This window comes from Microcaecilia unicolor, chromosome 1 (genome assembly GCF_901765095.1).
Source record: "Microcaecilia unicolor chromosome 1, aMicUni1.1, whole genome shotgun sequence".
NCBI lineage: Eukaryota > Metazoa > Chordata > Amphibia > Gymnophiona > Siphonopidae > Microcaecilia > Microcaecilia unicolor.
The window spans coordinates 311,412,064-311,438,668 of record NC_044031.1 but is presented as its reverse complement, the minus strand read 5'-3'; the positions used below and the strand labels follow the sequence as shown (position 1 = coordinate 311,438,668).

Here is a 26,605-nt window from a genome sequence, read left to right as displayed (position 1 = left end):
CTTTTCTTCCACAGCTGTCTCTGAACTTAGAAGCCTTGATTCAGAATTACTTCAGGAATGCAAGTACAGCGTGCCGTTAAGGAAACCATCAACTCACGACGAGTTGATGGTTTCCTTAACAGCACGCTATACTTGCATTATCCCCTGAGCTAACATGTTTGGGTTTTTTTTGTTTGTTTTTTTTATTTAACAACACACATGTTCAAGAGGGAATTCCCCAAGCTAACACATGGTGTGAATTTTATCTGTGACCCCTGAGGCAGGCGCTCTTTGCGCCGAAACACAGACCGTGTCAGGTCCTTTGTGCAAGTTGTTTTATTAAACGTCTTCAACATCATCTCCCGAGTTGGTCTGTCTATCAGTCAGCCTCTACTTTCATTGGTTTGCCTTACTTTTCATGGAGGCTACTTCTGCTCTGTAAGATTACTCTTACCACATGGCCATGCGGGGGTTAGCACTTACCACCACTCATTGAGGTGGTGGTAAGGGCTCCCATGGATTATCACTGGGTTAGCGCTGAGCTCGAAAATAAAAACTTTCTCTGGCATGCTAGAAGTGGTGCACACTTGAAGCAGAACTACCGCCAGCAGTCGCGTTGGGCCGGCAGTAGTTCCAGGTTAGGATGCGGTAAGCCAGTATTCGGCTTAGGAACCTTAGAAGCTTTATTTGTGTCTTGAACATCTGAAAACCAGCATGGACGTAAAAATCTCAATTTTATAAAGTTAGAATACGGCTGCAGTATATCCATATGACAAGGGAGTGTGGTCTGGGCATGTTTTGGTCAGGACTAGGGAGGGGTCAAAATATGGATGTCCAATTTCAGAAAGGGAAGGGATGTCTGTGTCCAAAAAGATGATGTTATTTAGACCTGATACTTGGCATGTGTCGGGTCTAAATATACTTGGCATGTATCAGGTATCCAGGTTACAGAAAGGTTCTCGGATTAAGGCCAGTCACCTCCTTAATCTCTAGTGGCTGCTGACCCCTCCTTCCCCTGAATATGAAATTGGCAAGAGATAACAGCATCTTTGACAGCTTCAGGAACTATGGACATTCATATTACTCAATTTTTGTATTTATTAGCTTTTAATAGACCTCTGTGTAGAATGGAGGACTAGCCTTATAGTTAGAGCAGAGTACCAGCGGACCCCAGTTTAAATCCCATCTTGTAAAATGGTCACACAGACATCCATTTTACAAACTGAAATGTCCAAATTATGAACAGGGTAAAACAAGGGACACGGACATCTGTGTGGCAGCATAGACATGTTCATCTTGTAAAATGGCCACACAGACATCCATATGGAGCAGAGGGGTAGCCTAATGGTTAGAGCAGTGGATTGAGAATCCGGGGATCCAGATTTAAATCCCAAGTCAGCTGTTTGTGATTTTATTTTTTAAATTGTGAGCCCTGTGGGGAACATAAAAATAGCTACTGTACCTAAATGTATGAGAAGCCTGAAAACCTAAAGGTTATTGAAGCAGTGTACATTCAGGTACAGTAGGTATTTTTATGATCCCGGAGGGCTCACAATTTAAAAAATAAAATCACAAACAGCTGACTTGGGATTTAAATCTGGATCCTCGGATTCTCAATCCACTGTTCTAACCATTAGGCTACCCCTCTGCTCCATATGGATGTCTGTGTGGCCATTTTACAAGATGAACATGTCTATGCTGCCACACAGATGTCCGTGTCCCTTGTTTTACCCTGTTCATAATTTGGACATTTCAGTTTGTAAAATGGATGTTCATGCTGGACATAGCAAGCACATGGAAATCCATTTTTCATGTATTTTAGAACTGGCTGTACATTGGCAGATCCTGTTCCAAAATACTACCTCCACTAGTGACATACTGATCTTGACGTCCTTATTCTGAGTTGGATGTCCTTTCTAAAATGTGTTCCACATGTCTGTATAAAGTTGCGTCAAAAAATACAGGAGCTGGTGTAAATGTAAGGAAGTGATCACAAAGATGCATGTTTTATAACATTTCACCTGTACTTCATGAGCCTGTCCATGTTCCACCCAAATTCCTCCATTGGGAATGCCTACACCCAGTTCACATACAAGTACTCAACTTCTTGCCCTAGTGTGTCCTTTTATGCACATATCTCATGAGGTAATTTTATGAGAGGCCTTTTATGTGAAAGAAATTACCTCCATTGTGTCCAAGATGTGCACACAAATAATATTTATTTTGCCCAGTCCAAGGCTGTTTTAAGGCACGAGCCAGATGAGGGTTAGGGCACCAAGTCTCAAGGGTGCCACAAATCGTGCCTCACTGACTCACCCTTCACAGAGCAGGTTATTTTGCTCTCATCACTCTGTGCAGCCCCAGGCACTGCCACAGGTTTGAAGGTGGGAACAGGTACTTCCCCTTCTCATGTTTAAACCTGTGTCACTGCATTCGGACCAGTGGAGAAAGCACAGCAGTGAGAACAAAACAACACATTCTTACTAGTTTTCAAAGGAGAGGTGGGGAGCCAATGTGGACTGAGGGGAGCTGGCTAGAAGGGAGCTTATATGGACAGGTAGGGGGCACCTCAAAAGCAAAAATTGGGTTGGGGCAGGGCGCACCACTAAAGCAAAATTTGGCTTAGGGTGCCACAGCCCCTTGAACCACCACTGGCCCTGTCCTCTCTTCATTATACTCGATAACAAGCACTCTTGCCTACAGGGGTGAATTTTTCAACAGAGGCAATGGCTTCCCTTTAAGACCCAAGGTGTTTAGTCCCAAGCTGGTCAATAATGTTTGTTTGTTTCAAAGCAAATCAAAGCCGTTTACAAACAAATAACTCAAAGAATGGAACACCATACAATGATAGGAAAGCCTAACACAAGGGGAAAGGATAAATCGAGAAGGGGGAAGATGAGAGGCAGGAATAGGAGGCAGGTGATTTCTGATAGTGGAAACAACTAACATACCGATATACACCAGGCTAAAAAGACGGGCCTTAATATATAATGCATGTGAAGGGCAGTTCTGTACTATGCACCACACCTACACTGGCCTAGTGTGAATAAATGCAGAGGAAATTAACACTTATATGTGCAAGAGCCCTTAGTGCTATTCTATATGGGCGGTGTAAGTGGAATAGCACTCAGTTCCAAGAGGGCATTACATGGGCAGGACATTGGCGTGTCTTCTAAAAACACATGCAACTTATAGATTCCCAAACCTGTCCTGAGGGAACCCCTGCCTGTCAGGTTTTCAGGATATTTATTTATTTATTTATTTATTGCATTTGTATCCCACATTTTCCCACCTCTTTGCGGGTTCAGTGTGGCTTACAATAAGATATGAATAGTGGAAATACAATTGTACAGCTCGGTTATGGGTTACATTGTACAGGTTATGCGAGACCATCGAAGTATCGTTAGGTATATTACAATGGGACATCAACATTGAAACTTAGGAAGAAGACAATGGGAAGCTTAAGGGCAGTAGTAAAGCACAAAGACATATGGTGTACATATTTCTGTGAGTACATGTATGGGTGATGTGGAATTAAGGGGGGTGATGCATTGATGAATAGTGAGTTTGGACTCTATGTGTTTTGGCTCTTTCCGTAGATTGTTTCAAACAGGTGGGTCTTCAATGATTTGCGGAAGGAAGCTTGTTCGTGAATCGTTCTTAGGTTGCGCGGCAGTGTATTCCAAAGCTGTGTGCTCATGTGAGAAAAGGTTGACGCGTGTAGCGTCTTGTATTTCACGCCCTTGCAATTAGAGAAGTGGAGGTTGAGGTATGTTCGGGTTGATCTTTTAGCATTTCTGGGTGGTAGGTCTATCAGCTCGGACATGTAGGCTGGGGCTTCACCGTTAATGATCTTGTGGACTAATGTGCATACCTTAAAAGTGATGCGTTCTCTAAGCGGAAGCCAGTGTAGTTTCTCTCGTAGTGGTGTTGCCCTTTCATATTTTGGTTTTCCGAAGATCAGTCTGGCTGCTGTATTCTTGGCTGTTTGAAGTTTCCTCAGTGTTTGCTGTTTGCAGCCTGCATATAGTGAGTTGCAATAATCCAGATGGCTGAGCACGAAGGATTGCACTAGGTTGCGAAAGACAAATCTTGGGAAGAATGGTCTTATCCTTTTCAATTTCCACATGCAGTAGAACATCTTCTTAGTTGTGTTATTTGCGTGGGTTTCGAGTGTCAAGTGGCGGTCGATAGTGACTCCAAGGATTCTGAGCGTTTCTGAGATCGGAAGGTTTAGGTTTGGTGTGTTTATCGCGTTGAATTCATTTGTGTTGTATTGGGAGGTGAGTATCAGGCATTGAGTTTTTTCTGCATTTAATTTCAGACGAAATGCATCTGCCCATGTGTTCATGATGTATAGACTTTGATTGATTTCTTTGGAGATCTCTTTGATGTCTTGTTTGAAAGGGATGTATATTGTCACATCATCGGCGTATATATATGGGTTGAGGTTATGGTTTGACAGGAGTTTTGCTAAAGGGATCATCATTAGGTTGAAAATAGTAGGTGACAGAGGTGATCCTTGTGGAACTCCACATTCAGGTGTCCATGCCTTGGACGTGGTTGAATTTGATGTGACTTGGTACGAACGCAGAGTTAGGAACCCCTTGAACCAGTTCAGGACATTTCCTCCAATGCCAAAGTATTCAAGTATGTGTAGTAGGATTCCGTGGTCGACCATGTCGAAGGCGCTTGACATGTCAAATTGTAGGAGGAGTATATTATTGCCAGTTGCTATTATTTGTTTAAATTTAGTCATAAGGGTGACTAATACTGTTTCTGTGCTATGCTTCGACCGGAATCCTGATTGGGCATCATGCAGTATTGAGTGTTTGTTTAGATAGTTTGTGACCTAACGAACCATATAAACTACATGCTAAAAAACGGACTCTTCCCAAAAGAAAAAGGAAAAATCTTACTCACCCCAATTCCTAAAGATACTAAGAAAAACACAAGCGAAATAACCAACTACAGGCCAGTAGCATCCATCCCACTAATAACCAAGATAACCGAAGGAATGGTAACTAATTTCGCTTGTGTTTTTCTTAGTATCTTTAGGAATTGGGGTGAGTAAGATTTTTCCTTTTTCTTTTGGGAAGAGTCCGTTTTGTAGCATGTAGTTTATATGGTTCATTAGGTCTATTATGAATTGCTGAGGAGAAGATTTCATGAGGTTATTTGGGCATGTGTCAAGTTTGCAGTTGGATTTGGCATATCTTTTGAGAGTTTTAGAGATGAGGTCTTCTGATATTAATTCGAATTCAGTCCAGGTTCTGTCTGCTGGGTGTGTTCCTTCTTCTGGATCTAGGCAGTCTAGAAGAGTGGCGTATTCTATAGGACTAGCGGGTATTTTGTTTCGTAGGAGTATGATTTTCTCCTTGAAGTATTTCGCAAGGTTGTCGACGTCTGGTATATCTTTGCCGTTGTTTGTAACTGGTGTGGTGTCTAGCAGTTTGTTCACGAGGTTGAAGAGTTTATGTGTGTCTTTGTAGTTTGGTCCTATTATTGTTTTGTAATGTAGTCTTTTTGTCTGTTTTATGGTGTATTTGTATTTTCTCCGAAGTGACTTCCAGTCGTTTAGTATTTGTTCGTCTTTCTTTTTGTTCCAGGCTCGTTCTAGTTGCCTGACTTGTGTTTTAAGTTTTTTCAGCTCTTCGGTGAACCATGGGTTTGCTCTTTTCCTGTGTGATGTTCTGGTTTGGATTGGGGCGATTTTGTCTAACGTTGTTGTGCATATATCGTCCCATTCTTGGCGGAATTGGATGGTGTCCGCGTTTGTTGTCCATTCGTTCTGGTAGACCTGTTGCCAGAATGTTGTGGGGTCTATTTTTCCTCTGGTTGTGTATGTTGTTCGCTCGTGTTTGTTGGTCGTGTTTAGATGTGTTTTTCGCCAGCAAAGAGTGACATTTGCTTTATAGTGGTCTGACCATAATGTAGGTGTCCATCTTGTGTCAGTGAGTATGATTGTCGAGTCCGATTCGAATTTGTTCGTTATGATATCCAGTGTGTGTCCTTTTTCGTGAGTTGGTTGCATGTTGGATGATTGCAGATCCCAGAGTTTTAGGAATTCTTTGAACTCTCGTGTGCTTAGTAAGGTGTCATCTTCTAGGTGTAGGTTGATGTCTCCTAGTATCAGGATGTTTGAGGCAGACACGCAGGAGTTCGAGATGAAATCCATGAGTTGTGTTTGGGAGTCTTGCCATTTTCCTGGTGGCCTGTAGAATAGGACTGTGTTAAGGTGTCCTATTAAGTTTGGATGGTTAATTCTTGTCGATGCAATTTCGAGTTGCGGGGAGGTAGATTCGCCCGTGATTGTGATGGTGAATTCGGGTTTGTGAATTATAGCTATTCCGCCTCCTCTTTTTTCTCCCTTTCTTGTCCAGAATGATATCCACCATGAATATTCATCAGTTAGATTTGCATGCAGTGGAGGTAGTGCATGTAAATCTAACTCATGAATATTCATGGTGGATATCCTGAAACCCTAACTGGCTGGGATTCACTCAGGACAGATTTGAGAATCACTGTTATAGATTATTGCTAGTTGCACTTAGGTATACCCATTGACACCTGCCATCAGTCTGGCATAAATGGGCACATGTACATCTAGGCATTCCGATGTGGATTTATGCTAGTATTCTGTACTAGAATCTGAGTGCCCAGATGCCATTAGGTACTCCAGGGGCAAACTGACAATGGGCGGGGCCCCTGGGCAGTAAAGGTCATTGGAGCCCCCGTGGCCACTGTCCGCCGCCTCACCACCACAGTTGCCACCCCCTCCCACACATCCTGAGCCAAAGTGGGCCCTCCCTGGGCCTATCTTGAAGGGCTGTTGTGGTCTAATGGCTTCTTGGGGGGCAGGAAAGAACCCCACTCTTTTCTTCCCACTATCGCCACTGTGCCTGGCACTGCCGTGCTTTCAAAATAGCCGCCGAGACTTATCGCTGTAGTCTTGCGGTTCTCAGCAGTCTCGGCAGCCATTTTTAAAACACAGCAGCGCCGGCTCCGCCAGACAGAGTACAGGGAGCGGGCAGGAAAGAGTGGGATTCTTTCCTGCCCCTGCAGAGCACACTAGACTACTATGGCCTTTCAAGGTAGGACCGAGGAGGGCTGTAATGTGTGGCAGCGGTGGGCAACCAGGCAGAGCCTCTGGGCCCCCAAGAGCCTCTGGGCCCTCAGGCATTGCCTGGTTGCCTGAATGGTCAGTCCACTCCTGAGGTACTCCCTGCACTACATCGAGGTGCCTATATGTAGGCGTGCTTGTACAGAATTTCCATAGTGTTCGTGGAGTGCTCCTACTAAACTGCAGTCTAGTGGTTGATAGTGAGCTGTTAGGGAAGCTTGAGAGAGAGAGTGGTGTGTGACAAGAACAGCCTCCCAATATATGCTGCAGGAACCACAGAATGAAGGACAGCAAAGGGAAGCACAGAGGACCCATACCTGTAGGAAATCGAAGGTAAATCTTGTAACCAAGTCATCTGTCACTTTGCAGTAAGCAGGAGAAATGTATAATTTTTCACTTTAGTCATGTTTTTTAATACTACTGTATTATGTGCTAAACCCTCTCTCCAACAGATACCAAGAAGTAAAAAAAAAATGTAATTTTGTTTCATAAAATCCTTGGTAGATATTACAGTTTGGTAATTGTCACGCCTTGCTGCTTCCCAAGGGTATTAGATATACTACAACTACTTCTACTATTTATCATTTTTATAGCGCTACTAGACGTACGCAGCGCTGTACACTTGAATATGAAGAGACCGTCCTTGCTCGACAGAGCGTACAGTCTAAGGACAAATAAGGGATAAGGAAAATACTAAGGTGGGAAAGATAAAACAGACTGAATAACTGAATAGGGGTTAGGAGTTTATTTGAGGAAACACCGTGAAAACTTTGTGACTCTGCTGCGCCACTCTTCACATGGTCAACAGGACTAGGGAGCTAGGTCTGGGGGTCAAGTGTTAAAGTATGTGCATATATTTCCAGAATACTGCAAATATTGTTTTGTTTAATGTGTTGTATTTTAATTTTTTGGCATATAATTCCTGGAGTGTATTCAAACGTGCCCCACTGCCCTTTTACTGCTGACATAGATGTTGTTGTCCCCCTCCCCACTCCAAGGATTTTAACTTACTCCTTTCCGTTCCACTCCGCCCCATACCCAACCTAGGCCCACCAAAATCTTGAACCTGGTCCCGCCCCATAATCTCAGCTAGCCCCAACCACTTTCGCCTCTCTAAACAGCTGAGTCACCGACTGGTCTGAGGGCTGATGCTGGGGTTCAGTGCTGGTTTAGGGAAAAGGATCTTACACTGGGGGTGGGAGAAAGGGGCTGAAGGCTGATACAGTGGCTGGGGATTGAATTTAGACAAGATGAATCTGGAAGAAGGGGAATATGCTAGCAGGTGGCAGTGGAAGAAGGAGGTTGTTGCTGGGGGAGTGAGAAAGAAGAGGAGGACAGACAGTGTGGCCTTTGATACAGACCCCCACAGAAGACTTGTGAATAAGCTGAAAGGGCTGAACTTAGGACCAAAAGTGGTGAACTGGATAAGAAACTGGTTGACCGACAGGTGGCAGAGAGTGGTGGTGGTAAATGGAATTCGCTCAGAGGAAAGGAAGGTGAGCAGTGGAGTTCCTCAGGGATTGGTGCTGGGGCCTATTCTGTTTAACGTATTTGTGGGAGATATTGCTGAAGGTTTGGAAGGAAAGTTTTGCCTTTTTGCAGATGACACAAAGATAGCCAATAGAGTGGATACTCTAGAGGGAGTAGAAACGATGAGAAGGGATCTCCAAAAGTTATTAGAATGGTTGAGGGTCTGGCAGTTAAAATTTAATGGTAATATAACCGTTACCAAAGCAGGGAAATAACTTCTCATATACCTGTGCAATATTCACACTCTATAAACCACAGGGGCTCAATATATATATATAACTCCTCTTTCACCATTTTAAATTATTGTATTTTACTCTCATTGTACTAGGTGGAAAAATTGAAACACTTGAAGTTTACTTGTGCTTAAAACATTATTTAATGAACTTAACATGTAGTCTCATAATAACGATACAAATTATTCCTATTGGTTTATGCAGTTATAATTACCCACTCTGCTCTACAAAGTAATGGACTCCTCACGTGATTGCACCCTTATAGAGTCGATCAATCAATTACTCTTGAAATCCCCCCCGAGAACATCAAGATTCATAAACTACCGAAGCCACTTAGTCTTTTATACGAGAGGAGGAAAAGGTGTGTCAGGCGTAAACTCTCTGGGACTCAATAGTCCTTCTATTCACACCACCATTTCAAAGGTCAACATGCTCCACTATTTTTCTTTGTGGTTAAGCTTAACTAATCAAAATAGTAATCCAATCAGTAAACCTCAAGATTTTCAAAGGTTAACCTGGCTGGTCTGTGAAGTGTCCATCCTTTGCTTATAACAAAATCTTCACCAATGTGTGTCCTTGACTCTGGCTAAGTTTCGCATTAGCGCTTTCTCAAAAGGCACACAACATCATTCCCTACAAACCTACACAGGTGAAACCCATACATTATATCAAGCAGCACTTCATGAATCAATTCTTCCACCTTATGTACCATTCAAAAAAATGTCACTTACTTGAGTCATCCTAGTAGATTTACATAATGCAGCAGCCATCCTGCAATGTGGAGATGAAAACGGTAATGGATTTCAAATGTTCGTGGGATAAACACAAAAGAATCCTGTTTAGAAGGAATGGATCTACGGAATCTTAGCGGAGATTGGGTGGCGATGCCAGTAATTGGAAAGTAAAACCAGTGCTGGATGGACTTCTACGGTCTACGCCATGATCGTGGCTGAATAGATATGGATGGACTGGAGTGTAAATTTTAAGGGGCTTCACAACTTTTAGTATAGGAACAGTGCTGGGCAGACTTTTATGGTCTGTGCCCTGAGAAAGGCAAGGACAAATCAAACTCGAGTATACATATAAAGTATCACATACCATGTAAAATGAGTTTATCTTGTTGGGCAGACTGGATGGACCGTTCAGGTCTTTATCTGCCGTTATTTACTATGTTACTGTGTTACTATGGGGCTCATTTCCAAAAGAGAAAAACGTCCAAAAAGCGACATAAGTCTGCATTTGGATGTTTAGCTTACAAAAAGGTCCAAATCATTATTTTCAAAACCTATTTTTAGACGTTTTTGTCTGAAGTCCGTCAGAAGGACGTCTAAATCTCAATGGGGCTTGCCAGGGGTGTGTTCAAGACAGGACTTGAGCGTTCCTAAGACTTAGACGTCTTTCAGCCATAATGGAACAAAACAAAACCATCCAGGACTAAAACTTAGACGTTTTGAGCTAGACCTGTTTTTATAATAGCTGCAGTGGGAATTGAACCCACTACCCCAGGATCAAAGTCCATTGCGCTAACCACTAGGCTCCTCCACTCCACATAAAAAGATGCCCTTCCTCCCCCAGTAGTCAGTAACCCCCTCCCACCCCCAAAAATGTGATTTAAAATATTACTTGCCAGACTCTGATGTTATACTCTGGTCCATTAGAATAGCATGCAGGTCCCTAGAGTAGTCTAGTAGTGGTGCAGTGCACTGCAGATAGGTGGACCCAGGTTTCTACCTCCCCCTACCTGTTACACTTGTGGAGGAAACTGTGAGTCCTCCAAAACTCACCAGAAACCCACTGTACCTACGTATTGGTGCTCCCTTCACCTGAAAGGGTATGGTAGTGGTGTACAGTTGGGGGTAGTGGATTTTGGGGGGCTCAGCAAACAAGTTTAGGGAGCAATGGTGAGATGTGTACCTGGGGGCATTTTATAATCTCCACTGCAGTGCCCCCCCCCCCCCCCCCCCAAGGATGCCCTGTTGCTTTCTTGGAATGTCACTTTTCCACTATTCTACCTGATGCCAAGCTTTCTATTTTTTTTTTTTTTATAACATCTGAGCCTTGTGTCTATTGTTTATCAGTAGAGTTGGGCTTTGAATTCAGATCTGTAGATAAAAAGGAGGTCTCACTATATATATCTAAATACCAGAGTGCGATTTTCCCATACTTCATAGCAAGAGTGTACATTCCCTAATTAACTGTTCCAATACAACTGAAGCTTTTACCGCCTCAGTGCATGTAAGTGGTTTCATCCCTGTGTGGATTCTCTGATGCTGTGTGAGGCTTTCTTTCCAACCAAAGCTTTTACCACACTCAGGACATGTAAATGGTTTCACTCCTGTTTATATTATCTGGTGCATTGTGAGGTTTACCTTCTGACCAAAGCTTTTACCAGACTCTATACATGCAAATGGTTTCTCTCCCTTGTGGACTTTCTGATGCGCTTTGAGATTTACATTACAACCAAAGCTTAGAACATGCGAATGGTTTCACTCTATTGTAGATTTTCTTGTGTATTTTGTACGTTTTGTGTTTGGAAGTTTTTTGTTTGAAAAAGGACCAAACAATAAAATGAACATCCAAATCACAAAATGTTTTTCCAAACAGCATTTTTAAAAGGAAAAGAGAGACTTTTTTCTTGTAGAAAATGATATAAAATATCACATATAAAAAATTTGTTCTGATTTTGGATGTTTTACAAAAAACGTCCAAATTCAGACTTGGATGTCATATCCAAAAATGCCCCTTGTACATTTGACAAGGAGCAGCAGTGAGAATTGAACCCATGTTGCCAGGATCAAAGCCCGCTGCACTATAACCATTAAGCCACTCCTCCTCTGTTTTGGATGTTTTTTGTTCGAAAATGGACCAAAAAAACCCCTGTCCAAATCACAAGACGTCCATAGTATTTTCGAACACAAAAGATAAGTGTCTGTCTTTTTCGAAAATGACCTTCTTTCCTGTTCAGAATTTGGACGTTTTTGTAAAATGTCCAAATTCTGATTTAGACATTCTATCGAAAATGCCCCTCCACGTAACATTTAGGGAAGAGAGAGGAGAATGGATCCTAGGGGTGGTAGATAGATGGGCAATGGATGCTGGGGAAAGGGGAGAGAGAGACAGAGTTCTATGAAGGGTGAGACACAAAGGAAGGGGACATGTTTTTAAGGAGGTGAGCTAAGGTGAAAATGGGGAAGTAAAGGAATCCTTATTTAGAAGGAATGTATCTACAGAATCTTAGCAGAGATTGGGTGGCGACATCGGTAATTGGGAAGCAAAACTGGTGCTGGGCAGACTTCTTCGGGCTACACCCTTATCGTAACTGAATAGATATGGAAAGTTGAAGAACAATGCTGGGCAGACTTTTATGGTCTGTTCCCTGAGAAAGGCAAAGAAAAATCAATCTCAGGTATACATATAAAATATCACATACCATGTAAAATGACTTTATCTTGTTGGACAGACTAGATGGACCATTCAGGTCTTTATCTGCCATCATTTACTATGTTACTATGAATGGCAGTCTGTATAAGGGGTAAGACATAATAAAGACACTGGAGGTGGAGAGGGGATGAGTGACAGGGAAGGAAGAGAGTTGGTGAGGGGATGAGAGGTAGAGGTATACGGGTCTGAATAGGATATGAATGCAGAGGATGGAAATTAGGGAAATATAAGGTGGCTGAAAAATGGTAATGAGAGACACAGGTAGAAATGGGAGGACTAGAGAAGTAAATATATGAAGCGGAGGGACTCAGGGCTGGAAGTGGAAAAGGAAGAATAAAATCTAACTAAAAGAAGAAAAAAAGGCAGGTTAGAGAAATGGAGGGGAAAAGGTGAAACAAAAGGATGAATATCAGAGGGATGAATGGAAGAAAACGGGAGGAGTGAATAAACAAAAAATGGAAATGATATCCTGGAAAAAACATAAGTAAAAATGCAAGGAAGTGCTAAAGATGGACCAGTTTGAACCCTACTGGAAAAATAAAATGATCAAACAAAGGTAAAAAATATTTATTTTTCATTTTTAGAAAATGAAAAATATAAGTGTTGAAAATCTGCATTATTTGTATTTTGTTTTGTACAGGAGGAAATGCATTTTTGTTTTTCTTCCGTGTTTCTTGGGGTTTCAGTTACATTTTTTTGTCTGCATATTTGTTTCTAATTTGCAGTTTCTTAATTGTACTAGGTGAGAGTCTGATATGTATTCATTTGGAAAGATATGGAAAATGTCAACAATGTTTCCCATATCGTCTCATGTCTATTGTAAATAAAATGATAGGAAAAAGTGAAATTTTTAGTTTTTTTTCATGTGTCATTACGAGTTCACACTCTTCATAAAGAGTGGGCACTATTTGCAAAGTGGTCACACTTTTGGAAAACGTAGTGCTCTTTTAAAAGAGTGTGCACTGTTGACCTGGTTTCAGAGTCCATTGTATTTTATTACTGTTTAATAAAGACTTCATATAAATTAAAAAAAAAGTGTGTGCACTGTTTTTGAAAGAGCACACACTCTTAACGAAATTTCTCCCATAATGAAAAATGCCGAACAAAATAAATATTCCCATAAGTGACATGGGAAATAACATGAATTGAAAGTTTTTTGAGCTGCACACTCTTCTATTTTGTATTTTCCATGTGTAACTGAGGTGAGGGATTCTGTTAATATGTAGGTTTTATGTAGGAATCTGTAGCAGTCCAACTTGTCTCCTTTTCCCAACTAGAAATATACTGACATAGCCAGAAGTCCATTTTGAGGGGGGCCCAGAGGTGGACTGAGGAGGATCAGTATTCTCTCCTTCTCCCCCTCCCTTTCCCATCGCATTAAAACATACCCTTACTGGTGGGGATGCTCAAGCCTCACCATCCAAATGTGTGCTACCAGAGCAGTGCTCAAGTTGGCGGCGTGCATCAACCACCGATGCCAACACTCTTGCGCATGCTCTGTTCAGCGTCAGTCGCTAAACTGAGCATGCACAAGTAATGGCTGAAGTAAGTGCTGCTCAGACAGCAGGTGTGGGGACTCACGCAGGTGACCTTTTCGCCTGGTGGGGCTTGGGCATCTCTGCCAGCCATTAAAATGGAGGAGGTATGAGCCAAAAGTGGGGAGGCCCCTTATGCCCCCTGTGGTTGTGCCCCTGATTTATCATAGGTACAGTTGGTGCATTTTGAGTACTTGGACTTGGTGCTGTTATAGTATGGTATGCTCCTGAGTGTGTTTGCAGAGTTTTCTGATAGTAAACTTAGGGTCCTTTACTTCACTTTTACTAAGGTACACTAACAGATTTAGCACGTGTTAATGATTAGTAAATGCTAAGAAGCCCATTTCATACCTATTAACTTCATAGCATTTAGCATGCAGTAAATCCATTAGCACACCTTAATATAAGGATCCCTAGTGTCTGGCAGTGGGGAGAAAAGAGTGTGCTGGGGGAAGGGAAGGGAGAGAGCACATAGGCAGCAGAATGGGGTGGGCCACAGGGATCATAGCCCTACCAATTCTTTGCCCCACATAGCATCAGCACTGGGAGGGAAGAGGGGCAAGAACAGACTTTGGGGTTTATTTTGTTTATGTATTTATTTTGGCCCTCCAGAGTAAAAAGATGTTCCCCTGCTGCAGCTACAACTGAGCAGGTGGGGCGGTTCAATCTGGTGTCAGCAGGCCTTGGAGTAAGGGCTGTGTGTGTGTGTCCCCCAAACAAAGTAGGCAAACTACGCTCATGTAATCAGAGAGGCCAATTTAGGAGCCTAACTCCTACACCCTTATGTTATCCTCTCTCAACCTATTGCTCCTTCTGCCCTGGCCAAACACCTCTTTATCCTACAACTAAAAGTTCACACAATGGCTTTGAAATGTGTCCATCATAAAAAAAACTGGGATCCCACAAAGAAAGTACAAGTAGCCTCAAGCTTCAGAGAAAATGGAAATGAAGTGACTGTGATCTCGATCTCCAAAGATAAATCAAAAGCCAAACTAAATCTACCACGTGTCAGTGATGTACCTTGCAAATCTGCATGCTTATCAGAATAAATTATTTTTTTAAAATTTTGAAATTCAAATAAAAGTATTTCAGTTAATTAGATATCTACTTGTTTGCTCAACACTGCACCAGCATTTTGGCAAGTTCCTGCCTCAATATTGTATTGATTGGATGATGATTGAATTTAATAGTGTTTTTCTCTTTTTCTTGTTAGACCCAAAGCTTGGTCCAATCCCTATGACTCCAAATGGTCATCTTGACCCTGTTCCGTCTTCTAACCAGCCAATCACAGCTGGGGTCACAAACTCTTCAAGAATTTCCTTGCAACGAGATCAGGTCCTTATTGCTGTTGGGTCAAGAAAAAGTAGTGTGATGTCACTGGGAAGAATGACATATGATCAGAGATCACTGGTGAGTAAATGGACAAATTGAGTTAGCATGGGGTGCTTCAGGTCAGGACTGAGGTGCATTGTCAGATTTTTCTGTGTGTTGTCTCAGTATTTGAATATCTAGTGTTTCTGTAGGTCAGGACTGAGGAGCATGGGTAGACCTGTACATATAAGATCCCAGTGCTAGAACAGTAGGGAGAATGCTGATGTATTGGAGGGAGATTTGTTGGAATCTTAACCAGTGATATGATTCCCTTTTGTAGTCTGGTTCCCGCAGCTCTCACTATGGGGCATGGAGCCGCACAGGAGCTTGGGGGAGTCGGCGTTCAAGCTGGAACAGCATGAGTCGACGTCCCAGCTTGAAACCAAGACCTCCTTCAGCAGAACATGAATCTCTTCTCTCCGGGGAACATCACCAGACCCCAGATGAGCTGCAGCAAGATAGATCCCGAAGTAACAGAGATTTGAGCATAAAACACAGGCGGGCGCTCTCGCTGGATACCAAGGACTCAGACTTAGCAGAGCCCACACCTCTTCTGCCTAACCGGAGGTCTAGCAAGAAGGGCAGCACAATCCCTGCAGACCACCAGGACTGTAATGGGAAGACTCCAAACATTGTCAAAGAGGTCTTCCCAAAGATGAACAGCCGCAAAGAAAAAGGGGAGGATGAGGAGGAGATTGATTACGTGAGTATCATGCAGCTGTAAATTACGACCATTATCTAGAGTCTGATGGACACAAATGAGAAGATTAATAGGGGGACTGAGCTATAGCGTATTGTAACCATTTAGTAAATGCTACCAACTGATCCAGTTTAGCTGATTTTAATAGTGGCCACAAAATTTGAAATGCATGGTTTGTTTGTTTTTTCAAAAGTTGGTATTTGGTTCCACCCAATAACTCCTTTTTTGGGTCCAAAGTAGCATTCTAATGACTTCCTTAAAGCTTTATTTATAGTAAAAATAAAAGGAAAAATGGCCACCCCATTGCTCAGGATGTAGATCTGGACACTGCATGCAGGGAATTCCCCACGTCCCTAGTAGCATACTGTAGGTTTCCAAAGCCCAGAGACCAGTGTCCACAATTTCACCCCTGATACACACTACATCACAAAAACCTTTTGTTTTTTGACCTTCCAGTTCTTCCTGCAGCACCATCTTCAGTCTGGCATCCAGGACCTTCCTTATTGGCCTCAGTATACCACTGCATCTATTGAGGCACGTTTGGCTTGGTTGTTCCGTGAAACTGGTCTGTTCAGGCAGGAAAGGGAGTCAACTGCCTATATGAGCAGCACTGAGGATGTACCTCAGAGAAGGCATTCCTCTAGCCCTTGAGTTATCTGGAGTTCCCAGATCCACCTGGGTATGCCATCCAAGGAGGTGGAAATTGAAGATGGGAGGGCAAGAAAGGAGAAAAGAGTGTGGGGAATGAAAGAAAGGAAATTGCCTACACTGTGACTGGACACCAGGCTCTAGTTCCTACTGATTTCCTATCATAATGGTACAGTCATCCTCCAAAGCTGCCTCTTGCGAGCAAGAATCATTCTTTTGCCCCGCTGTCCCTCATTCTCAAAACCCTGCAGAAACTCAAAATTAATTGAAGACACATGCAGTACGTCCAAGGAGGTAGCCCGTCTAGCATGTCAGCAAATTTAAAGTTGGAAGCTGTTGCATTTTAATCTATACTTGCTCCTTCTTTCTCTCCTACCTCTTGTCCTCCTTTTTACTAGTAGTTCTGGGTTGTGGATACTTCTGCTTTTTAAGAGCACATCAAAGATTAATTGAGTAGCACATTCACCGAAAACAAAGGTCTTTATCCAAAATGAACTAAAGCACCAGCTATAGTACAGTATTAATTCCTGTAGTAAACACATTTTAGCTTATTCTTTTGTTTGGTGGGAAAGAGTTTCATCTATAAGTTATGGCATTATGCTTAGTGTACATTCTCTGTAGCGCTATACATGGGAGTGGTAAAGTTAAATAGTGAGCAGGGATGAGGTAAATGTATCACACCACACAGAAAACAGGGGTGCAGCCTTGTGCTTAGAGTGGTGAGCAGCAAATTCCCTTTTTCAATAATGTTGTATGTAGCCTATTCTGTATACAGCATGCCTAACTCCTCTTGCACACAAATGCAAAAGGGAGCATTAACATATGGGCATGTCAGGGGCATTCAGACTATTCTTCTATGCACTTTATAAAATAGTTGCACTTACATGCCCAACTGCCGCATTTATGCTATGTTATGTTATAGCAGACATCACCCGCCAACTCCCTCAGTTTGAGATTCAAGGATGAGATATGAAGAAACTGATATAAAACACCAGGAAATTACAAAAGAAATTCAATATAAATACAAGAAAAAAATAAAAACTACATTACTTAAATCTAAAATTAATCATGTCTTAACAAAAATTCAAAATCAGGTTTTCAAAGCTGTACGAAAAGAATAACATTTCACCAAATGTATTTCTAAAGGAAGATTATTTCATAAACAAACTGCCAAAAACAGAAAAGAGTGAGAAAATACAGCTTTGAATCCAACAGACCTAATCGTTGGAACAACAAGAAGCAATTTTTTACAACTCCTAGAAGTCACAGTAGAACTTAGAATATTTAGGAGCCAGCATTTACACCAGCCATAGACATAGCATAAGTGGTTGCGACTAACGTTTGTCGTGGAACTGGGGACTTACAGTAGTATTCTACAACAGACTTGGCGTGCAGCTCTGCCATTTTCGAATACTAGCAAAGGGTCCCATTTACTAAGCTGTAGTAGGGCTAATGCATGGGTAGAACATGCCAAATCAGCGCTACCGCCAGGTTAGCATGGGCGCCCAGCGGTAATTCCAAAGTTGGCACACGCTGGTTCCCATTGTAGAAAATAATATTCTATTTTCTACCATGAGGGGTGTTCCTGGTGGTAACCAGCAGTGCAGCCACATTGGTGCGCACTGCATGATTATTGCGCGAGTAGCGCATGAGCCCTAACTGCTAGGTCAATGGGTGGTGGTAAGGGCTCAGGCAGTAAATAGCCGTGTGCTGCTTTTGATTTTAGCACACAGCTTTCTACTGCCCCCTTAGAAAAAAACCTTTTTTTCCCAGCTGTGGTAAAAAAAAAATGGCCCAGCATGCACCCACACTACCGCAGCTTAGTAAAAGGGCCCTTAGCGCCTATTTTTTTTGGCATGTAACTCTTTAGCGACGTACATAGAATTTACCTCAAAGTGTATATAGTACAAGCCTGCAAGCTTACAGGCTAATTAAAATTGTCTCTATTACTTTGAGATTTCAAAAACTGCAGCTAGATGTAAAGCCTCTGGGAAAAATCTGTGCATGGATTTGCATGTAGGAACACCCTTTGGAAATCCAAAAGTAGATACATAAGTGTACTCTCCAGCTCAGTCACCACTTAAAGAACACCTCCCCCATAAGCAAAAAGAAAGCATTATTTATTATTTGTGTATTTAACATTTATATCTTGCAGACAGGGCCGCTGAGGGGCAGGGGGGGCAAAATTCCCTGGGCCCGGGACTCCAAGTGGGGCCCGGCGCCGGGTCCTCTCTTTCTCTCCTGCTTCTGACGGAACCTGAGTGATCGCATCCCAACAAGAGCAGGAGAGAGAAAACTCCGGCGCCACGGCTGAGCCCCCCTTGGAAGCTGGGGAGGACCCATAGGAGCACCTTCAGCGCTGCTGTTCTGCCCAGCTGATTGGTTGCTTTTTCTCTCAGGTGCGCATACTCGGCTTTGAAACCAAGCATATCCTGAGAGAAAAAGCAGGGGCAGGCAATCGGCAGAAGAGCAGCGCTGGAGGAAGATGTATTCTGCTGGCGGGGCCTTGGGATCCCCATCAGCCAACAATGTATTTCAATTGCGATAGTGATCTGGGGGGGGGGGGGGCAGCAGCCCTGACCCGGGCCCGGTTCTGTCTCTCGGCGGCCCTGCTTACAGATCAAGTTAAAGGACTGTTCCTTGCAGTGAACAGCATATATATCCATTAAAAATACACTACATTGATTAAACAGCACTTAATCAAAACATCTTAACTGCATGAAATAGATTCATAATCAAATACCCAGTTTGGGATGTTGGTTATACTTGCATAATTGTATCCACATACGTGATAGGCAATTTTCAAAAACCCCACTTCCATTCATAAAACCGTTTATGTGCGAAATTGACTTTGAACACTGACCTCATTATATTTTGATTGTTAATCTACCCCTCTACCCACCCACCTCTAGAGTGACATGTCTTATATAACCTCCCTATCAACCCATTCATTACGTTTACCTCACCTATTTCTATTCTTCTATCACCTTTTCCCACTACTCCAACCAGAGTTACACCTAATCACACTGACCACCCTTCAACATCTTCAGTCCTTCTGTGACTGTTCTCTTGTGCTTGACTGCTTAAATATTAAATGCTTTACTTTTGTCTATTTAGATTGTAAGCTCTTTGAGCAGGGACTGTCTTTCTTCTGTGTTTGTACAGCGCTGCGTACACTTTGTAGCGCTCTAGAAATGTTAAATAGTAGTAGTAGTATATGAAATCCAATCATGGTGACTCATTCTGTGTTGCACTGTATTCACCCTCAGAGCCTGTGTTTCCGCATCCAGAAGATGATTGAAGTGTATCGCCCAGACTGGTGTGAGATACGCCAAGACTGGTCTGTGTTCATGTTCTCTCCTGAAAACAGGTAGGTTCAGTGTCAGTAGATCTCTCTCTCTCTCTCTCTCAGATATTTATAAGGAGACATGCTGCTAGCCAATGCCCCTTTTTGTTACCGTGCTTCTGTGAATCTGGATTATTGCTGGGCACATAATTTTGAAAACTGAATGGTAGAGGCAGGGAGCTCCTCTTCTTTCCTGCCCTTTGAACTGTTTCCACTTTACAGTAACATCACCACGAACAACCTAAACTCTGATGTTCTCTTCCATTCTCTCCATCTTTCTTTTCTTCACGTCTACTTTTTCTTATTCCTCTCAAAATTTTCTCTCCATTTTCCTCTTACACTTCCATTCTCTTATTTTATTTTCCCTCCCTTCCACCACCTTCCCCTATTCATTTATTTCCATATCATCCCTCATTCTTACCCCTTTCTACCATCAACCCTCCATTTCCCCCCTTTTCCAGCATCCACCTGTCTACCTCCTTCCCTTTGCTCTCAAGCTTCTGCCCATTGCTTCCTCCCTATCTACCCCACCACCTCCTCTCACTGTTTTCTTCCTTGTCTTCTCTCCTTTTCCTCAGCATGCGCCCTTTTCCCATCCTATTCCCAACATTCCTCCTCCTCCTCCACCCCCACACACTTCTGTTTCCTCTCCTATGCTTATCCCCAAGAACTCTGCAGCAGTTATGAATTAATTAAGGAGTTTTACCTGACCTAGGGAATGATCGCTACCTGAAATAATGTGCTTGCTCGTTCACCTCCTCTTATTAATGCCATTAAATAATGTCATGAGTTTAATCTTGAATCATGATTCTCTAGTTTTCACTTTTCCTTCAGGTTCCGCATCCTGTGCCAGACAGTTATTGCCCACAAGCTTTTTGATTACGTTGTACTGGCTTTTATCTTCCTCAACTGTATCACTATTGCACTGGAAAGGCCCCAGATTGAGCAGAGGAGCACGGTGAGAACAATCTTTCCTTTTCCCCCTTTGATTTCAAGCAACCAGTCATTCGGAGGATGAGGCATAACTGACACAGTTTAATTAGTTAAATTCCAGGGCCAGCCCTTGTTAACTCTCCTCTCAGTGCGTTCTGGTGTTTGTAGATCTCCTTTTCTGTATCAAGAGGGCTGTTAAGCCAGAATATATTTGTGATCTCTACAGAGCCAAAGCCAGCTTACAGTCTTACTCATTAAACTAAGTAAGCAAGCAGCTGTCATGCTGAGCTTTCCTGGGGGATATTTATATGAATGCTTAGTGCATCCCTTGCACTACTTATGATAATGTAAACTAATATTTATAATGCTCCTGTCTGATGCATTGCTTTTAATTATTTTTATTTGAAGTAACTCATAAATATGGGGGTCATCACATATGTTTTCTGTGCTCTGTTATAAAAGAAAAATGAAAGCATGCAGCAGAGAATCAGATTTTAATGTAAAGTAAGCTGGGCTTTCTCCATTGTTGGAACAGGCTGTCGATGCGTGTCAATGCTTTTGGGATCATGAAGCTGGCTGCAGTCTGGTTCTGGCTCAGATGGGTTCATCCTGGCTCAAATGTTTAGCTGAAATTCCTAATCAGCTATAAACTTAATTTTTCCAGACAAATTGGATTTGTCTAGCTCAGTTCAATTTTCAATTCAAGTGACTTAATTCACATATTAATACGAGATTGTTTGCATGCTTCCTTAAATCTTGTTCAGACTCACCAAAACAATTGATTTGCTGAGTGATGAGCAAGCAGGAAGATTTCTTGCAAAGCATTTTTCTCATCTGCCTTATAAGCTCCAGTAGTAATTTTAAAGAATTTGGATGACAAGTGAGTGTCCAAATCAGTCACCTGATTCTGGTTCGATGAACAGAGTTGAAAATGGAAATAGGAATCACATCAGCTTAAATATCTTACATAGCCTGTATTTGACAGGCAGGCATACACATGGGTGCAATCACCTGATTCTGGTTCATTGAACAGGGTTGAAAATGGAAATAAGAATCAAATCAGCTTGAACGCACCATGAGCCTAACTGGGTCAGCTATGGAACAAATAATTTAAATCAAACTGAATTCCTCCACTGCAAAGGATGTTGAAACTAATCAAGAGCAATTCACTAATCCCTCTCCAAGTGCCAGAGGCATGGGCTAAGAATAGATACTGGTATATGATGATCACCCTCTGCTGGTGGGGGCTGGAATTTATTTGTGAGTTTGTTAGTTATTAACATTTGAAATTCACATGCAGTGATTGCAGTTAGATGCCTAGACGAGGGTCTTTAACTAGGATATCATGGCTGTCAATTCATGTAGATTCTATTCTAGTTCAATTGTTCAAGCTACTGCCTCTAGAATAAGCTTCCCCATGCTATTCAGACAGAAAAATAACAATTTTTTCCGGAAATGATGAAGGCATGACTCTGTAATCAGGCTTTTCGGTCTCAATACTATTAGTTTATGAAGATAATTTATTGTGAACCAGGATTAGATGGGTAATGGGAGGAGTGGCAGATATATTAGGCTGAAACTGAAAATGTAAAATGTCATAATTTGTATAAAGCTATATTTAACTTTTTCATGTTGGAATTGTAATCTGTGTTAATGGTTAATGAAAGGCAGGCAATCAAGTGTAAACACTACAGTATCAGTAAATAAGTCTTAGGCTGAGTTATCGTCCTTATTTTAGCTAGACCTAGTTGACTAATGAGAGAGTTAGATCAAAGAAGGGCATTAGATGTGGTGTACTTAGATTTTAGCAAAGCCTTTGACACAGTTCTGAATAGATGGATTATAAATAGAGTGCTCTCGTTATAGACCCCAAAGTGACTAAGGGAGGGAAGTTATCAAAGTAGGCCTACTGCTACAGACAAGTTATTTTACCACAAGTCATGCTATTTTAGCACAGGGTCCCATTTAATGCACTGAGACCCTGTACTAAAATAGCATTACTTGTGATAAAATATCCCTTCTTAACAGTAGCCCATGTTGATAACTTCACCTACTAACTGAGTTACAAATGGGTTGAGTGGAAGGCAGCAGAGGGTAGTGGTAAATGGAGCTCACTGAGAAAAGGGATGTTACCAGTGGTGGGTTGCAAGGTTAGGTTCTTAGTCTGATTATTCCTGACATTTTTGTAAGTGATATTTCAGAAGGGCTTTCTGGTAAGGTTTGCCTCTTTGTGAACAATACCAAAATCTGCACTAGGGTAGACACCCCCTGATAGTGTGGATAACATGAGGAGGGACCTAATTAATCTTTAAGAATGGTCTGGAATTTGGCATCTAAGGTTTAATCATAAAAAATGCGGGATCATACATTTGGGCTGCAAAACCTCGAGGAAGCATACAGTTTAGAGATGAAATACTTTTGTGGATGAAAAAGGGCTTGGGTATGATTGTATGTGATAATCTTAAGGTGGCCAAACAGATAGAAAAATTGATGGTGAAAGCTAGAAGAATACTTGAGTGCTTAGGAAGAGACATGGCCAGCAAGAAAAAGGAAATGATAGTATATTTGTATAAATGAGGTGAGACCTCATTTAGAGTACTATGTACAATTCTAGAAGTCACATCTTCATAAAGATATAGACAGGATGGCGTTGGTCCAAAGGGCAGCTACTAAAATGGCCAGTGATCTTTGTCATAAAGTGTATGGAGACAGACTTAAAGATCTCAATATGGTAGAAAGGTGGGAGAGTGGAGATATGATATAAATGTTTAAATATCTTTATGGTATAAATTCACAGGAGGCAAGTCTTTCAATTGAAAGGAAGCTCTGGAATGAGGAGTCATAGGTTGAAGGTCAAATGAGACAGATTCAGGAGTAACCTAAGGAAATAATTCTTCACGGAAAGGTAGTGAATTCATGGAATAGCTTCCCAGTGGAGGTGATGGAAATGAAGACTGTGTCTGAATTCAAGAAAGATTGGAACAAGTACATTGGGAGAGGAAGGGATAGTACATGGTGTGAATGGGCAGACTAGATAGGTCATATGGCATGCTGATATTCAGCTGGAAGCAGGAAGTACTTTTTCTGTCCGCTGCCGGCCTTAAATCCAGATATTTAATGCTGGACTGTTTCCGGTGACCGGCATTGAACATTCAGTTTCATTTTCATCTGTGGCAACTTAACTGGTTAAGCAAATATTTAGCACTAGCCAGTTAAGTGCTTAGTGGTTACAGATAGCTCTACTATTTATGTGGCCTATTTTAACCGCTAAGTATAGCCAGTTTGGTGCTAAATATCCGCACCTTTCTATGTTGTGCGATATAAGGTTTAGCGGCCAGCTGCTAACCGTGGATATGCAGCGGAAGATATCCGGTTATCCCCCACTGAATATCCGCGGTTAGGTACTAAAATGCTATGTAACCAGCCAGGAGCCATTCCAGGCCAGTTAAAAAGTTTAGAATATCGGCCAGATGGTCTTTATCTGCATTCATTTTTCTATGCTTTTATGTTATTTCTTATTTGATATGGCTTTCTGATATGGGTGCCGTACCAAGATAATAAATATAAAATGACACAGAGATTCTTGGTGGGTGGAAACAGAATTAGATTGGTTACAATTAGAGCTTCTGAATTCCTGCAGGAGCTTGGTTACAAGTAGAGCTTCTGATTTCCTGCAGGAGCTCGGGGTAGTTTTTGTGACAAGAATTATAAAATTCTGCAGCAAAGTTTCTAATATACTATAGCAAAGCAGCCACCTAATTACATAAATGTATAAAAGCATTCCTATTAAATAAGGTGACTCTGAGCAAGGTGCTAGAGCAAATTGATAAACCACATCATAGCAAATCACTGGGCTCTGATGGTATTCACCCAAAATTCCTGGCCATCTTTGCCAATGTAATGCCAATTTTCAAAAAAGGCACCAGTGACAATTCAGGTTAACTACTGACTAGTAAACCTGACATCAGTAGCAGGCAAAATGGTAAAAATATTGTTAAGAACAAAATTAACTGGTCATATAAACATGACTTAATAGGAAATAGCAAACATGGAATAAGAAAAGGGAGGTCATGCCTTACTAACCTTTTAGAATTCAGTGAAGGTGTAAACAAGCATGTGGGTAAAGGAGAAATGGCTGATACAGTGTATTTGTATTTTCAGAAGGCATTTGAAAACTGTGTCCAGTGAGAGGCTCCTTAGCAAAATATAATGTTGTGGGGTAGGCACTGTCATACTGTGGATTGCCAACTGGTTAAAAGATAGGAAACAATGAGTGCAACTAAATGGTCAGTTTTCCTAATGGAAAGGACTAAGTAGTTCTTTTACTAAGCTGCGGTAAAAGGGGACCTGCGCTAGTGTCAGCTTGTGTTTTGAAGCATGCTGAGGCCGCCTTTTATCACAGCGGGTAAAAGGCTGTCTTTTTTATTTGGAATAGAAATAGCCGTGTGGTAAGTGAACCACTTGTCGCATGGCCATTTCGGAGGGAGCACATACCTCCAACAGTTGAGGTGGTGGTAAGAGCACCCATGCTAACCTGGTGCTGCCCGATAACCCCCTAGGTAAGCCACTGGCACTACAAAAATAGAAAAATTTTTTGTAGCGCTGGAAATGGCGCTCGCTGGGGGTGGGAACTACCGCCAGGCTACCACAGAAACCTAGATTGGCGCACAACAAACCTTTAGTAAGATAAAGGAAATCATTAGAGCCAAAAAACAATCCTTCAGAAAGTGGAGAAGAGAACCAACTGAAAGTAACAGGATAGATCATAAGGAATGCCAAGCCAAATGCAAAGCGGAGATAAGGAGGGCAAAAAAGGACTTTGAGAAGAAATTAGCGTTGGAAGCAAAAATACATAGTAAAAACTTTTTTAGATACATTAAAAGCAGGAAACCGGCCAAAGAGTCGGTTGGGCCGCTGGACGAAAATGGTGTTAAAGGGGCGATCAAGGAGGACAAAGCCGTAGCGGAGAAATTAAACGAATTCTTTGCTTCGGTCTTCACCGAGGAGGATTTGGGGGGGACACCGGTGCCGGAAAGAATATTTGAAGCGGGGGAATCGGAGAAACTAAACAAATTCTCTGTAACCTTGGAGGATGTAATGGGTCAGTTCAGCAAGCTGAAGAGTAGTAAATCACCGGGACCTGATGGTATTCATCCCAGAGTATTAATAGAACTAAAAAATGAACTTGCGGAGCTACTGTTAGAAATATGCAATCTGTCCCTAAAATCGAGTGTAATACCGGAAGACTGGAGGGTAGCCAATGTTACTCCGATTTTTAAGAAGGGTTCCAGAGGAGATCCGGGAAATTATAGACCGGTGAGTCTGACGTCGGTGCCGGGCAAGATGGTGGAGGCTATTATTAAGAATAAAATTGCAGAGCATATACAAAAACATGGACTGATGAGACAAAGTCAGCACGGATTTAGTGAAGGGAAGTCTTGCCTCACCAATCTAATGCATTTTTTTTGAGGGGGTAAGCAAACATGTGGACAATGGGGAGCCGGTTGATATTGTATATCTGGATTTTCAGAAGGCGTTTGACAAGTGCCGCACGAAAGACTCCTGAAGAAATTGCAGAGTCATGGAATCGGAGGTAGGGTATTATTATGGATTAAGAACTGGTTGAAAGATAGGAAGCAGAGAGTAGGATTGCGTGGCCAGTATTCTCAGTGGAGGAGGGTAGTTAGTGGGGTCCCGCAGGGGTCTGTGCTGGGTCCGTTGCTTTTTAATGTATTTATAAATGACCTAGAGATGGGGAATAACTAG

At 42.0% G+C, this 26,605-nt stretch overlaps 1 protein-coding gene across 1 annotated transcript in view; it reads left to right on the top strand.

Moving 5' to 3' along the window:
• The window catches only part of LOC115473410 (voltage-dependent T-type calcium channel subunit alpha-1I-like), a 935,734-nt gene that overhangs the window by 715,505 nt on the left and 193,624 nt on the right, over positions 1 to 26,605 (top strand). The window contains 4 exon segments of the mRNA XM_030208356.1: positions 15,055 to 15,251; positions 15,493 to 15,915; positions 19,830 to 19,930; positions 20,741 to 20,864. Of these exon segments, the coding sequence (XP_030064216.1) occupies positions 15,055 to 15,251; positions 15,493 to 15,915; positions 19,830 to 19,930; positions 20,741 to 20,864 (845 nt within the window).